This window comes from Leuciscus leuciscus, assembly GCF_965113295.1.
Source record: "Leuciscus leuciscus genome assembly, chromosome: 17".
Lineage (NCBI taxonomy): Eukaryota > Metazoa > Chordata > Actinopteri > Cypriniformes > Leuciscidae > Leuciscus > Leuciscus leuciscus.
The window spans coordinates 17,226,047-17,242,048 of record NC_138741.1 but is presented as its reverse complement, the minus strand read 5'-3'; the positions used below and the strand labels follow the sequence as shown (position 1 = coordinate 17,242,048).

General features: G+C 38.7%; 1 protein-coding gene across 4 annotated transcripts; it reads left to right on the top strand.

The window, feature by feature from the left end:
* The first annotated feature begins 236 nt into the window (after positions 1-236).
* On the top strand, positions 237-12,938 carry srrm1 (serine/arginine repetitive matrix 1). 4 transcript variants are annotated; one of them, XM_082142216.1, is made up of 17 exons: positions 237-358; positions 855-944; positions 1,418-1,540; positions 4,504-4,674; positions 4,828-4,922; positions 5,416-5,604; positions 5,709-5,906; positions 6,012-6,125; positions 7,663-7,838; positions 8,097-8,171; positions 9,605-9,691; positions 9,836-9,977; positions 10,393-10,485; positions 10,589-11,332; positions 11,414-11,597; positions 11,809-11,985; positions 12,143-12,938. In XM_082142216.1, the coding sequence occupies exons 1-17, from the start codon at positions 338-340 to the stop codon at positions 12,152-12,154; spliced, it is 2,691 nt and encodes an 896-aa protein (XP_081998342.1). In that variant the 5' UTR covers positions 237-337; the 3' UTR covers positions 12,155-12,938. The 4 variants fall into 4 exon arrangements, with proteins under 4 accessions (XP_081998342.1, XP_081998341.1, XP_081998344.1 ...); XM_082142215.1 differs by having other exon boundaries at positions 12,136-12,938; XM_082142218.1 differs by lacking the exons at positions 237-358; positions 855-944 and adding an exon at positions 1,852-1,977 and having other exon boundaries at positions 12,136-12,938.
* The last annotated feature ends 3,064 nt before the right edge of the window (positions 12,939-16,002 follow it).

Below are 16,002 nucleotides of genomic sequence, written 5' to 3'. Positions count from 1 at the left end.
TAATAATAATAATAATATTAACAATACATTGTTTAAAGGATTGTGGGATATCAAAGGCATGCAACGAAGGAAACATCTTTGCTGCCTTCAAAAAATCTATCAGATGAAGGTATCTCAGGAGACAGGATGTGACACGATCATTGGATTCGGACCGGACGTGCCTTCTTGTTGCCCTCCAACATCTTTACTGCCTGCGGAGGCAGCATTCTCGCATTTTCCAGCTTTCGGACGCAGCCCAGATTTTAGGCACATGATCACCCATCTTCCGGAAGTGACGAAAAAGCTGCCGCGCCGCAGTGGATTTTGGGACATCGTGCCATATTGACACACGACAGAAATGGACGCGGGGTTTTTCCGCGTAAGTGTTCTATTCTTTTACAATTACCACACCATAAAGGTCGAATACGTTGTTACTATTTGTTATTCGTCAGTTGGTTGACTGGTTGGTTGTTTTAAGGCTGTATTTGATGTGTTCAATGGAGTGTGGCTGTAATGGCGGCTGCGTGAGAGAACCTGAAAATACTCAACAGATTAATCAGGAACAACAGATTTAACGAATTTATTTTCACATTATCGCACGTATTATTACAAATAAAGTCCACTATAAAGTAATCTGTAGTCGACGTATCTTAGTTATATTTGTGAAATACAGACTGAAACCGAAATATAGATTGATATTTAATGTTCTTATAGACTATGTAACGTTATGTATTGGTGTATAAATAATTAATCTTTTTCATTAGCCTCGTACTGCAAATTGTGTATTAACCTCATATACAACTAAAAAGGAAATAAAAATGTGTCACATGATGTTTTAATTATGATTTCATGTTTTTTTGTTGTTGTTTTTAAAGGGCACCAGTGCGGAGCAGGATAACCGCTTCAGCAACAAACATAAGAAGCTGTTGAAGCAGCTGAAGTTTGCAGAATGTCTGGAGAAAAAGGTCGAAAATATGAAAATACTTGTTTTCTTTGGTGCAAATGTGTACACAGCAGCAGCTTACCATAAGCACGCTGTACATTGGGGCTCATTAGATTTTAAATTGTTCAATCATTTTAGTTGAATAATAACTTTCTAAACTATTATAATTTTGCAATGCAAAGAAATTAGGCATTAAATTGATCAAAAGTGACAGTAAAGGCATTTATAATGTTACTTAAGATTTCTATTTCAAATAAATGCTGTTCTTATTCAACAAATAATAATTTCCCCTAAAATATTAAAACAGCACAACTGTTTTCAAAATATTTTTGAGCACCAGAATTTTAAAATGATTCTTGAAGGACCATGTCATACTGAATCATTTTTAACCAAATAATTAATGTAATACTGAATTAATCCAAATAAAAGTTGATCCTAAAGTTACCCCCAAAATAATATATGGAAAATCCTTTTTGTTTTGTGATGTGTTATTAGGTGGATATGACCAAGGTCAACCTGGAAGTCATCAAGCCCTGGATCACCCAGCGCGTGACAGAGATCCTTGGCTTTGAGGATGACGTCGTCATCGAATTTGTCTTCAACCAGCTGGAGGAAAAGGTAGACGCCCCCTCTGCTCTTCCCGCTCTTTTCACACATGCTGCAATTATATATTAAATGTGTTTTGTTCTTTGGGAGGATGAGAGAAGGTTTGAAGTTCAGTGAATAACCGCTGACAGTTATTTGAAACATTTGTCATGTGTAGATGTAGCAGAAAGCATCTAACATCACAGTCTTTAAGTGTCTGTCTGGTTTTAAAAAGACAGAAAAAGGGGTAAAAATGATATTCTCTCTCTCTGAAGATATGATTTGTGACACCGTTCCTTCTGAACAGCAATGTTCTAATGTTGATGTGATTTATGATTTAAAAGGCCTGAACCAATATGGATCTTATTCCTTGCATCTGAAGTATAGCACCAACTCCTAATTAGATCTCACCTGAGCCCAAAGTCTCTCTGAATCCAACTCTCCCTTGATGATGAGCTTTATTTTTTGAGGTGAGTTATAAGCAGGGATTGACATTGTGCCAGTGGTAGAGTCATTTCAGCTTTATCATTTGTGCCTTTCAAAGTCAAAGTTTAGCAATACATCTTAAACACAAAGGCCTAATTTAATGACAATTTTAGAACGACATACAACTATTAAAGAATGCAAAGAAAACTTAAAATTGCATGTGATAATGCAGTACGACATTGGTGGTGTAAGATGGTCATGTTTTTCAAGGGAATTTATTAGGCAATAATTATTATTATGCTCTGTCTAATTGACTAGCTCAGATGTCAGTTTTAAAATAATAAATTGGTTAATTGTTTGATTGTCCGTTTGCACAGTGTGATACAAATAACAAAGAGAGACACATTTTGCGTTTTCATTTATTTAGCTAAGGCCTGTTTATTTGTCACTGTTTTAGTCTCTAAAGATTTGATTTTCAGGAAGCTTTTGCTTGGATTCCAGAGAGGTATTTGCTCCTATTAATGATACGTACAGGTTTTTCCTTATTCTCTTACATAAAGAGGTGCTTTCAGTTTTTGTAATTACATAGCCATACAATAACTTAAAGGAATGTTTCAGGTTAAATACAGGTTATGTTTGATCTACAGCATTTGTGGAATAATGTAATTTACCTCAGAGAATAAGTCTTCCTTTAGTTTTTGTTTTAAAAAAAAAAAGGCAACTACAATAAGGCTCTTATAACAGTGCGAAGGGTTTAAAGACTTAAATGTGAGGTTAAAGCACTTTTAATTCCATAATTTTATTTGTGCTAAAAATGGTCTAAATTCAATTCAATTGGACTGCTAATCTATGTGGATGAACCTGTAGTTATTTTCATGAAACTGATTTTTCTAGGGTTTTTTAAACTGGGGTGGTATTTCTCAACTAAGGGGCTGGGGCCTCTGCAAACATTCACAGGGGGCCACAGGATGAATTTAATTATATATTTTTTTAACTTAATTAAAATGCAAAAAAAAATACATTATTTCTCCCCCCAATTATTATATTATATCTAATAGAATCTCAAAATGAATCACAATAATTAATCTAAGTATAATTAGCTAAATTGTTTACACATTCTTTTTTTTAATTAGCTTTAAAGCTGATTTGGAGCAATATTTTTGAAAAGTACTAAACATTTACATATAATAAAAAAAATATTCAGCTTCAGGTTTGTCATTTAAATAGTGGTTAGAAATACAATATGAACATCAACCTTTTCTAGATAATACTTATAATAATAACAATAATAATAATTGATTGGATAGATAATTGCTTCAGTACAGTAATATGTAAAGTAAAACAAAAGGGTTAACATGTTCTTTTTTTTTCATCACACTTTTTCTGAACGCTGTTTAAATGGGTCCATAAACTGTACATCAGGGGTACCCAGTCCTGTTCCTGTTGATCTACCCTCCTGCAAAGTTCAGCTTTAACCCTGATAAAACTCAACTAAACCAGCTAATTAAGATCTTCAGGAGCACTTGATAATTACAGACAGGTGTGTTGGAGCAGGGTTGGAACTGAACTTTGCAGGTAGATCTCCAGGAACAGGATTGGGCACCCCTGATATACATGCAAAATAAATATGTCTGAAGAGGGAAAGCAAATCATCATATTTGCTTGTTTCTGGTATGGAAAATGGGAAAATTCTTAAATTATTCCACTGATGCTGTCGATGGAATTTAACTGTTATTGAACCAGAAATGTTAATTTAACCCTCATTTTAGGACACCGGGTGCTCAATCCTGCTCTTGGAGATCTACTTTATTGCAAAATTTAGGTCCAGCCCTATTCTTACAACTGAACGTACATCTTTAGGAGCACGATTCAGCATCCCTTGTTTTAGCACATGGATCTCATAGGTTTATTTTCCTCTTCATTTGTTGTAAATAAAGAGTTTTCCATGCCTTGTGTACTCATTATTGCTTGTTCGTCTCTTGCAATTTAGATAAATGATATAGCATTAAACTCAAGGTGATTGAGTGTGATGCAGTAGTGAGGCGGAGGCCAGCCAATGGAGCGCCTTTCTCCGCCCCCCCAGCCCACAGAGCCTGCGCCACTCACACTGAAGACAACTGGACTGTTCTTGCTTTGTGGGGTTTTGATGCACTCTGTTTGTGGACTGTAATGTTTCTATCTCTCAGGAGTTTGATATTGCACAGGAAGAGACAGCCCTAGTGGTGGGGAGGGTCTTATTGCTCCTTGATGAGGGGATGTGAACTGGGAGGGTACATCTCAGTTCAGATAATATGTAAACATATAATGCATGCTCAAAGTGAGTTTATCCATTTTAGAAGTGTTTTGATCCTTTTATTAAATTGGTAAAAATAAAATTCAGCTGTGAAAGTTGGTTTTAGAGACATTTGAGGCCCGCAGGTACTGGGCTCTTGTTGAAAAGCAGCTGTTTACTGGATGTTCAGGAAGGAAAGGTGTAGGTAGACTTTCAGAGCTCAGCACACTGGTTCTGTGTCAGTATTAACTGCATGGTTTCCTCCTCTCTCTCTTCCTCCCTGCTGTTTGTGTTGCAGAACCCGGATGGGAAGATGATGCAGATTAATTTGACAGGGTTTTTGAACGGGAAGAACGCTCGAGAATTCATGAAGGACCTCTGGCCGCTGTTGCTAAGTGCCCAGGAGAACATCGCAGGTATCCCGTCTGCTTTCCTGGAGCAAAAGAAAGAGGAGATCAAACAGAGACAGGTGATTAAGAAGAGCTGAAAAGTTATGAACTTGCATACTGATTATGATGGAGTTTTATAAGGTTGGACATTTTGTGTTGTAATTGGGTATGTGTACAACATGATTGTAAACTACAAGTTGAGTGTTTAACAGTTTTTCTATTTGCTGCTTTAGATCGAACAGGAGAAACTCGCCTCTCTGAAAAAAATAGATGAAGATAAAAGGGAGAAGGAGATCAAAGAGCGAGCTCAGTCAAAAAGCCCTAAACGGTTGGTTTTGGCCTTCATTTTGCTTAAAGTCAGCATGAAATGGAAATTTTGATAGTCTTTTTTTCCCTATTGTGAAGTAAATCTGAGTGAAATGGCTTCTCAAACATTAAAAAATATAGGGTGGCACTTGATTTGTCCATCGGGATTTGTTGGAACGTTATAATTTGCTAATTATAGATATTTCAGTTCATTTTTAGTTCAGTTCATAGCGATTTTAGTTGTTGTTTTTGATTAAAGATCATTAGGGCACATGAATCAAAAGAAAAATAGTTATGTACATGGATAAAAAAAAAAATATATATATATTTATTTATTTATTTATTCATGGTGACGTTAACAATTAGATTAGTATATTTGTTAGTGTAAATAATGGATAATGTTGTAAATCAAACAACATGTGAACAAACCGGATGTGAAGATGATGCAGATTAATTTGACCATGTGCTTAACTGCTGTTTTTTTTTTTTTGGTTTTTTTTCTGGTTTAATTCCAGGAGGAAGTCCCGCTCCCCCGTGAAGCGTGATCGTAAATCCAGTCCCCCTCGCTCTCCTCGCCGAAAACCGAGCCCGGCTGCCTTGCCTCCTTCTAGTCCGCCCAATAATAAAGAAGAACCAAAGCAAGAACCGGACCAATCAGAGAGCTCCAAACCAGAGCCTCTAATTGAGGAGGCTTCCTCTACAAGGTAACTATGGAAACCTGACACTGCACTGTGCAGTCCTAAAATTGTAGTTGCTATTGACCACAGAAAGATTTTGTGTATGAATCTGAAATCTCTCCCCCTGTCAGTGATCTGGTGGTTGAGATGAAGCCGGACTCCATGTCTGAGGCTGTGAAAGAGTCCTCTCCAGACAAAACATCAAAATCAGAAGACAGGCCCAAACCCAGAGACAGGGACAGAGATAAGGATGGACGGAGAGATCGCCCACGCCACCGCTCTCGCTCTCGATCACCTCGTTCTCGCAAACGACCTCGGTCCCGCTCTAGGTGAGTTTTGTCTCCGATGGTGAAGTCAGTTGATTTCTTATCTTAGATCATTTTGCTTACCTGTAAATGTGATTGAACTGGGGGATAAGCTAATGTCTCTTCTAGGTCGTTCTCTCCTCGCCGCAGAAGTCCCAGGAGGCGAATCTCTCCGAGACGCAGGAGCCCCCCTAGACGGCGACCTCCCTCTAGACATAGACGTAGCCGGTCACCTGTCCGCAGGTCAGCCTTTTTTATTAAATTTTTTGCATTAAAAAATGCATTAAATTGTTCAAAAGTTACAGTAAAGACTTTTAAAGTGTTACAAACCTTTCTATTTCAAATAAATGCTGTTCTTTTGAACATTTTATTCCATTAAAGAATCCTAAAATATAGTTTCCATAAAAATATTAAGCAACTGTTTTCAACATTATTAATAAGTGGGTGGGACAGGAGTGGGGGCGGGGGAGGTAATACAATATGAACAATAACAATTGCAGAATCATGTGACACTGAAGACTGAAATAATGGCTGCTGAAAATTCAGCTTTAGCATCTCAGGAATAAATACAATTTTACAATATTACTTTTTTCTGTATTTTTGATCAAATAAATGCAGCCTTTGAGCATAAGAGACTTGAAAAATAATAATAAACACTAGGGCTGTCACAATTCCTCGATTAAATAAAAGTAAAATAAAACCTTGATTGCAATTTATCCATGTCGATTAAAATACCTGAAGTGGCACATTCCAAGGACAAGAAAGCACATTATTAAACCATTTTATAAGGCTGCTTAATGTATTTAATCAAGGGCTGTCATGCTTTGTTTACATGCTTGGTGGTTGTTTTTTTTCAGAGCTGCACCGTTCACAGTAAATGCTACTCCTCAAACTCATCTCTGCATGTGCTGTTTGTTTAGGTTTCCAATAACATGCTTTTGGGAATGCATATGTAGAATGCATTTTGTTTCATTGCAAAGTGTGCTGTTATTTACATGTGTGGAGCATCTCAGCAGCTGTGTAAACAAACTCACTCCATCTCTGCATGTGCTGTGAGTTTGGATTGCTGATAACGTTAATCTGGGAACTCAATGTGCGCCATTTCGCCAGATTTGCAGATTGCAAACTGTTATTCATTGCGATGTCAAAATAAGTTTCAACTCTCGCTGTGCCATTTTATCGTAAAGAAGTGGCCAAATATTAAGTGATTGAATAGACCTTTGAATTAAATGTTTGCACATTATTAAACAAGGATTTGATCATGCTGTAAAGTGCAACAGCAACAATCACCTTGCTGTTGGTGCCCTCTGCAGGCATTTTTTATAATACATAATGTACACAAGTTGATAATTTATAGTATGTATATTACATTATGTATTTGAACTGTTCAATAAACCCATAATTGCATGCTTTTGATACTTTATTTGAATGAGTTATTATTGCCTCATTGTTATTATATATTTTTAAATTCTATTGTTCCCATAGGTCTATTTTTATTACCACCAAAAAAAAATCTGATTACTCGATTAATCGTCTAAATAATCGAAAGATTACTCAATTACCAAAATATTCGTTAGTGACAACCCTAATAAGCACAACTTAAATCTTTTGAACGGTAAAGCCACACTGGTGTTACATTTAGTTTTTATAAATGTTCTCATGTCTTTTTCATCTTTTTACTCGTCTTTAAAATAAAAATCTGTCTTTCATCTGCCTCATGTGAACTGCTAGAAGTTTTTGCTAGTCAGCTTTTGTTCACCTGATCTTGTTTGTCCACCAGGCGGCGCTCTCGCTCCCGGTCCTCCTCTGGCAGCTCCTCTTCTCGGTCACCCCATAAGAGAGCAGGGAAGCGTAGGTCAGCTACACCGCCCAGAAAACTTCCACGCCGCTTGGACCCCGTCAGTCCTTCCAGAAGACGAGGCCGCAGTCCTTCAGGACCAGACACCAGCCCTTCAGGTTGTTTCCTAGAAGTCAATATTGTTATTTGAAATTTGAAATGGTTTGAATAATAATAATAATATATTAATAATTCCCTATAATAACAATTATTTTATATAATAAATTATTCTCCCTTAGAATAATAATTCCCTCAGTATAGTTTTTTTTCTTTTCTTTTTTCATTTTTTTCTGAAATGGTTAGTTGTCAGCACCATGTTATTTGTAGGATAATAAGCTGTAAAATGATTCTGACCGAAATGCATGTGAAAATTTCAGCTGTGAAGCACAGGCCTGGTGGAAGAAATGACACTCCTTCTCCAAAGCCCAGACGATCCGATGCATCAGAGTCTGGTGAGATTTGGCTCCTAAACGTGCATTTGTGTACATATCAGAAATGTTTAGAGACTTGTAGGCAGAACCCTGTCTGTCTGGCCTGGCCTGTTGTTATACTTCTAATAACATGAACTAATGAACTTTTGGATTCTGAAGCTCTTGTCTCACAAGTCTCTTCAGTCTCTTCTGTTCATTTCAAAGATGAGGGGGGGGTCATGGCTGTGTGTGTGGCTGTTAAGGGTGTCACGATTGTGTTTTAAATCGAAATCGACCGACATTAAGTCACAATCTCGAACTTCGAATTAAAAAATGGAATCGTTGATGCTGCCACGCCCCCATGAATGTCCTTGTAATTCGCTTAAACTTTTCTGAACTTTATGAAAGATAATTTTTTTGAAGGTTCGAGTGGTGTCGTGTGTGTGTGTGAGACAAAGGAATTAGAAGCAAGCATAATACGGTTGTTTATAAAGCACACGTAGCGTCATCACGTATCTGTGTTTAAAACTAAGCTCAGACATAAATCTGAAATTATCTTAATCGATACAGAATCGTTGGAGAGAATCTATAATACAATATCACATAAATTAAACATAAACTGTTATTTCCTGTAGCCTATGCCAGGCCTATATGCGTAACGTGCCAAGTTGATGCTTCATCTGCAATACAGACTGGTTTACACTCACATGTCACGTGACCAGGGTGTAATCGCAGCTTTGCGGTTAAAATCGCATTTCATCATATCGCGATATTATCGCAAATGCAATTAATCGTTCAGCCCTAGTCCAGTGGCAGAACTTTTGCAAGCGTATCAGAGATTCTGGGTTCTAATCTGCACTCGTATAGGTTTTTTTCCTCCTCATCAAAACCGATTGTTTATCAGTAGTTGTAAATCAGGCAGGAACACGTTTGTTTGCATTTTTTGTAATTTCACCGGAACGAATAGAGAGACTCCACAACGGATTGAAGCGCGCGTCCGAGTGAAGACTGTGCGCGAGCCACAAGAGAACACAGTATCTGCGCCACTGATCGCAGCGGCAACGAGCACTTTGATCACTTGATTTAAAAAACAACACATTTCAGTGCTAGATCGCCTCTTATTTAAAAAACGAACGAAATGAATGCTCTGCCAGTTAACTGGAGATGTTTTATTTATTTGTATTGGTACATTCGTGCTGCGAGACGTTTCAAAAGTGGTGGGGACAATATCGAACTTAGCAAAAAGAGGTGGCTACATTTCCCACCCGGAAATTACGCCTATGCTTAAAAGTCTAGTCTAAAAATGGCATATCAACCTGTAAAAACATCAAAAAAAAAAGTAAAAATCGAGAATCAAACCGTGATTTGGAGAATCGTGACACCCCTAGTGGCTGTGTTTTTGCACATGATTACTCTGTGTTGGTGGGCACGTGGGTGTTTCTCGGGCACTGAAGGACTCCACTGCTTTGTTACAGAAGAGGAGAAGGTGGGCAAAGGGTCAACAGCAGATTCTGTCCAGCAGCGTCGTCAGTATCGGAGACAGAATCAGCAGTCCTCTTCAGGTTACCACTTTTTTATTTCCGTCACACTCGTCTGTCCTCACTTCCCCTCTCTCTTCCTCACACCTACAAGTCGTGTTGGATATGGAAAATGTATGCTAGTAGATGTTCGATTTTTTTTATTTTGTTTTGTTTTTTTGCTTATAGACACTGGTTCATCCTCTTCCTCTGAAGATGAAGGTCCAAGGAGGCAAAATAGAGGGGCAGGTGCCAGGAATGGAGAAATCAGAAGGCGGCGGAGCCATTCACCTGCATCACCACGGAGGCGACACAGAGATGCATCCCCAAGGTGAAAATCAACAATATTTGCATGACATTTGCATTTGACCTGTGATTTTCCCTTAAGGTCACTACTAAGATGCTTTGTTCATTTAAGGATGAAAATAGATTTTTCAGATCTTTATTTTTTTTAGGATGTGCGCAAACTACTTTGAATTGTAATTCACATTTAAACATAGATAAACACATAGATGAAGAACATCAGAAATGGTAAACGGAAGCTTCGCCAAACGCAAGACAAACTTCATTGTTTTTTGCTGAAGCTGACAGAATTGTCATAGTTCGGTGGACTAACCCTTTAATGAATATAAAGTTTATAACTGAATTGTTAAATTGAGTCGATACCCAGCCCTGTGGTTTACTCAACTGAGAGATGCTTTATTACTATCAGACCCTGAGTTTAGACTCCCTTTCTCTGCTTTCAGAAAGAGACGTTCTCCATCACCTGCTGGCCGTAGACATCGTTCACCATCTCCTGTTCGCCGCCGCAGGTCACCCTCCCCCCCCCCAAGGCGCAGGTAAAGTTCAGCTGAGTTTATGAAGAGTTTGTGGTTTTGGGTTGTGAAGACTCTTTGACCTGCTGTGGGTATTCATCCCTTTATTCTGTACCTCCTTTTTCAGATCTCCATCTCCACCTCACCGGCGTTTCACTCCTCCCATCCAGCGCAGATACAGTCCCTCCCCTCCCCCAGCTCAAAAAAGACGCTCATCAGGGTCTCCTCCCAAGCGTAGAAGGTCTCCATCCCCTGTATCCAAGAATAGAGGGTCTCCTTCACCTGTGCCCAAGAGGAGAGGATCTCTTTCACCAGTTTCAAAACGCAGAGGTTCTCCTTCACCCTTGTCCAAGAGGAGAGGGTCTCCTTCACCCGTTTCAAAACGCAGAGGGTCTCCTTCACCCATGTCCAAACGCAGAGGGTCTCCATCACCTGTGTCCAAGCATAGAGGGTCCCCTTCACCTATGTCCAAACGCAGAGCGTCACCTTCGCCAGTGGCCAAGCGCAGGGCATCTCCTTCGCCAATGGCGAAGCGTAGGGGATCGCCCTCCCTTTTGGCCAAACGTCGCTCCTCTCAGTCCCCCAAACGGAACCGTGGCAGTAGTCCAGGAAAAAGACGTACTCCGCCCACTTCTGCTTCGCCTCCACCCCGCCACCGTAGAAGCTCTCCAAATCCCTCTGCAGCCCAACGGGGCAGGGATGCCCGCTCCTCTCCCCCTGCCCACTCTACTCGAGTGTCTTCCAGTCCTCCGGCTCGATACGGCCCCTCGAGTTTATCCCCACAGAGACAAAGACGTCAGACGTCCCCGTCTCACAGCACCAGACCCATTCGCAGGGTTTCCCGCACACCAGAACCACGCAAATCTCAGAGGTACGTTTTTCTATAGCTCCGCTTCTATTTGTGTAACAGATTAACTATCTCTGAATAACTCTCTCTTCTGTCCATTTGTAGAGGTTCTCAGAGCCCCCAGCCTGTAAGGCGACAGGTTTCACATTCACCATCTGCTTCTCCTCCTCCTCCTCCCACGGCTCACAAGCGACCAGCTTCAGTCTCACCCTCTCGCTCTGCTAGCCGTTCTCCACCTCCACCTGCCAAAAAGAACAGCAGTGTCTCCCCAAGCCCATCACCTAACAAGGTATGCCACACCTACCCAAGCTTGGGTCTCACTTGCCCCAAACTGGGGCAAAAAAGTCCAGAGAGCTTTGAGGCTTCTAAAACCAAATTTGTATTTGGTTTTAGTTTCCAAACTTTTCAGTTGTTTGTTTTTACAAATGGATCCTATTAAAACCACCGTATTTAGGATTAATGCCAAAAAGGTCTCAACTTTTTCTCTGTTTGTTCTGTAGAACTCAGATGTAGAAGGTGGTAAGAAGAAGAAAAAGAAGAAAGAGAAGAAACACAAGAAAGAGAAAAAACACAAGAAGCATAAGAAACAGAAGAAGGAGAAGAGTGGAGAAGAAAAGAGCGGAGGGGTGGCAGGAGCACACGGACTGGAAGCAGAGCCAGACTCTGACCAGAAAAAGGTGAAGTTACACTTTTAAAGCTGTCTGTAGTCCAGTAATATGAAGTGTCTCTATATTTTTACCATACATATACAAGTTCTATGTAAGGTAAAAGCCTAAGCATATTTGTTATGCTTGAGTCAGACATAATTAATGCTACCTTTCCTGAAGGAATCAGAGAGTGAAGTAGAAGACAGTTTGGATGATCTGGAGAAGCACCTACGTGAGAAAGCTCTCCGCTCAATGAGGAAGGCCCAGATGTCTCCATCTCAGTCCTGAGGGAATTTCTACCACACCCTACATTTCCCTCTTTTTCTTCCACTCTCTGCATTTTAAATGTTTGATGTTGGTTCAGCTTTAGAATGTACAAATTGTTAAAATTCACCCTAGACTTTTGTTTGTTTGGATTTCTTTTTTGGGAATGTTTATTGCTGAGGAGTTTTATGATGTGAAAATGATTGAGCAGCTGAAGCTTCTTGATCCGAATTTGTCCTTCTCCAACCTTAAACCTGTCAATGACTGTTTATCCAAAAACAAACCTTTTTTTAGTCCCCAATCCCTCTTTATGATTCCTGTTGCTTTTATGGTCATGATGAAACAAATGAAAAGCTTATTTGCAGTTCTGAGTTAATAATGTACAAGTTGGCCTAAGGATTCTCGCGTCACTTCAGCAGGACCTTTTACGAGTGTTTTGTTTGCATGGAAGGCAGACACGAGTGTGTTTGTCCTCTAGTGTGCATGATCCATAAACCAAAACACCCAGAGAGCTGATCCAGCAGGCTGCTCTCTCCTGTTCATCTGAGCATTGTGGCAACGCTCCAGAGCTCTACTGTGCACATGAGAACAAATTAGAAAAGTCTGTTTTCATTCTTTATTTTTGCTTTATATTTTTTGTAACCTAAGTTGTGTTTGGAATTGTCGATCCCTGCAGTAATTTCTGGCTTTGAACAGTCACATTAAAATGAAAGAAAATATTTTTGTCTCAAATCCTTTTCTTTGAGTTGTATAATTGTTCATATCCTCAATTTGATTTGTTTCCTTTGAATCCAAACCAGTATGGTCACAATTGGATTCAAACAGAATTACATGCATTACATTTTGGATGTAATGTATGCAAGGCTGTTTTGCATGTAAGGCTATTTTACATATGTTTGCTAGTCCATGGTTCTGTGGAAAGCCTGTGGTGTCCCAGGTCTGGTGATGACACACGTTGTCACCTTGGCAACACTTGGAGACAAATCTTAAGCGGCCACAGATGAAAGCTCAGTGAGTTCTTACTGTGTAATGTGGTTAACGAGGACTGATCTGCAAAAAACAGACCAAGGCAACAGTGTTTATGCCCTGTTTGTTATTTTATAGTGCCACCTGTGACCTGCTTCCTAACTGCAGGCTGCTGTGGGAATACATAGGTATTTAAGAGATAAACATGAGGTGTGTCTTTACCATGGTCTTTACACTGTCCCTAGAGGTCAGACTAAGTAATGGAGAGCTGTGTTTCTGAAACAGCTGTTTCTTCTGCAGTGTGCTGGAAGATCATTGTTAATAAAAAATAAAAAAACATCTTAAAGGGATAGTTCACCCAAAAATAAAAATTCTGTTGTCATTTACTCACCTTTATGTCGTTCCAAACTTGTATGGCTGTCTTCTGTAGGATAAATGCTGGTTACCATTGACTTCCATTTTATGGATAAAGAAAAAAAGAACATTTCTTTTCCCAATGTGGTTTTGGGACATCTATACAACAATGTTTTAACGTCAATATTTGAAGCAATATTCAATATCAATATTTTGAAGCAATATTTGGTGGAATAACCCTGATTTCCAACCACAGCTTTCATGTGTCTTGGCATGCTCCCTATCAGTCGGTCACACATTGCTGTTGGGTGACACTATGCCACTCCTGGTGAAAAAATTCAAGCAGCTTGGCTTTATTTAATGGTTAGTGACTCTCTTGCTTACATTTCAGAGGTTTTCAGTGGAGTTCAGGTCTGGAGATTGTGATGGCCATGACAGATCTGGTGGTCCTCCATCCACACCTTGATTGGCCTGGCTGTGTGGATTGGAGCATTGTCCTGTGGGAAAAACAATCCTTCGAGTTGGAACATTGTCAGAGCAGAAGGAGGCAATTATTTTTCAGGATAATCTTGTACGTGGCTTGAGTTATGCATCCTTCGCAAAGACACATCTGCCTGATTCTAGCCATACTGAAGAACCATCAGATCATCACCAATCCACCACCAAATTACACAGGTGCGAGAGATTGTGGGTTTTTTCGGCCTCTCCAGGTCCGTCTAACCGTTGGGCAAAGCTGAAAACTGGACACATCATGGAGATCAGAATCAGGCAGATCTGTCTTTGTGAAGGATGTGTGACTCAATGGGTCCTTTCCACATACAAGGTTGTCCTGGAAAAAAACATGGTTTCTTCTGCTCTGACAATGTTCCCCAACTCGAAGGATTATTTTTTCCCACACGACAATGCTCCAATCCACACAGCCAGGCCAATCAAGGTGTGGATGGAGGACCACCAGATCAAGACCCTTTGATGGTCATCACAATCTCCAGACCTGAACTCCACTGAAAACCTCTGAAATGTAAGCAAGAGAGTCACTAACCATTAAATAAAGCCAAGCTGCTTGAATATTTCCACCAGGAGTGGCATAGTGTCACCAACATCAATGTGACCGACTGATAGTGAGCATGCCAAGACGCATGAAAGCTGTGATTGGAAATCAGGGTTATTCCGCCAAATATTGATTTCTCTTATATTAAAACATTAGGTGAACTTACATAGAGTTGACTATTCCTAAGTTAAAACATTAACTTTTTAAAGTATTGTGTTGTTTAAAAATGAATATATACTTTATTCGAGGGCTGAAAACATGGCTTCTTTTTTTGTTATTTTGACCGGTTGTCATTTTCTCCAAATAAATGCTCTAAATGACATTATATTTATTTGAAATTTGGAAGTAATGTTATATGTCATGTATACATATATATACACACAGTGCGGGGTAGATTACTTACAAATTGTTGTCAGTTACTGATTCCAAATTACATGACAAAAATTGTAGTTGGTAATCTAGATGACTAATTTTAAGTAATGTATTCTGACTACTTTTTGATTACTTTTAACCTAACTCATTTATCTCATTGATTTGAATAGGATAATCTTGTACTATATTGTTATAAAGAGAAAATATATTCCATTCTTTGTTAGCAACAATATTACATGCCTTAAATATTACATTAGGTCAGGGTTTCACACACTGGGGTTCGTGATTTTAATGGAAAGCTTTCAAGTAATTAAATCATAAGAATTACAAATTAAAATAAATAATTGTAAAATAAAAACAATCAAATTAAAACATTTACTAAAAATGTTTTATTTTTTAAATGTTTACCTGCATGTCATGTGACCATTAACTGACATCAGAGAACCATGAATATTATGTTATTATCATTATTATTGACTTATTTTTTATTATTGACCTAACTTATTAACTTAAAATCTAAGGGCTTACATATATTAGGGCAAAGAAGTTCAGCTGACAAAAAAGTTGGGGAATCCCTGCATTGCATGTCAATGTGAAATTGTACATTTTAATGTGTTTGAAATACAAATCCTCCTATAGAAATTAATACATTAAATGACTCACTGAGTGATGACTCAAATAATAATTAAAGTAATGCTGATTAGATATGCAATGTTGATAAAACACTAATTAAAATTGAAATGATTTATGTAAATCCAGTGATCAGATGCTGTGTGGCTCTCAGTTTTCAGTGATTTCAGGCAAGTTTTTAATTAACCTGTCACTGATTACTTTAATTGTCGCTACCTAGTGGTATAGGCTATTGAAATTGTATAGAAAAGGTAACTAAACGGATTAGCGAACAAAAGATTCGACTCTGTGAAGAATACAAAAATAATAACCAAGAAATACACGTTACACAGTTTCTGCCAAAATACCATATTTAACAATTCTGTAATTTTTTTTACAGAATTGTTAGGTTAAATATAGGCTATAAACTCGTT

Coding starts and splice junctions, on each gene's coding strand:
- srrm1 (XM_082142215.1), top strand. CDS start 338: ATGGACGCGGGGTTTTTCCGC. Junction 4,923..5,415: donor CAGTCAAAAAGCCCTAAACG/GTTGGTTTTGGC, acceptor GTTTAATTCCAG/GAGGAAGTCCCGCTCCCCCG. Junction 10,486..10,588: donor TCCCCCCCCCCAAGGCGCAG/GTAAAGTTCAGC, acceptor CTCCTTTTTCAG/ATCTCCATCTCCACCTCACC.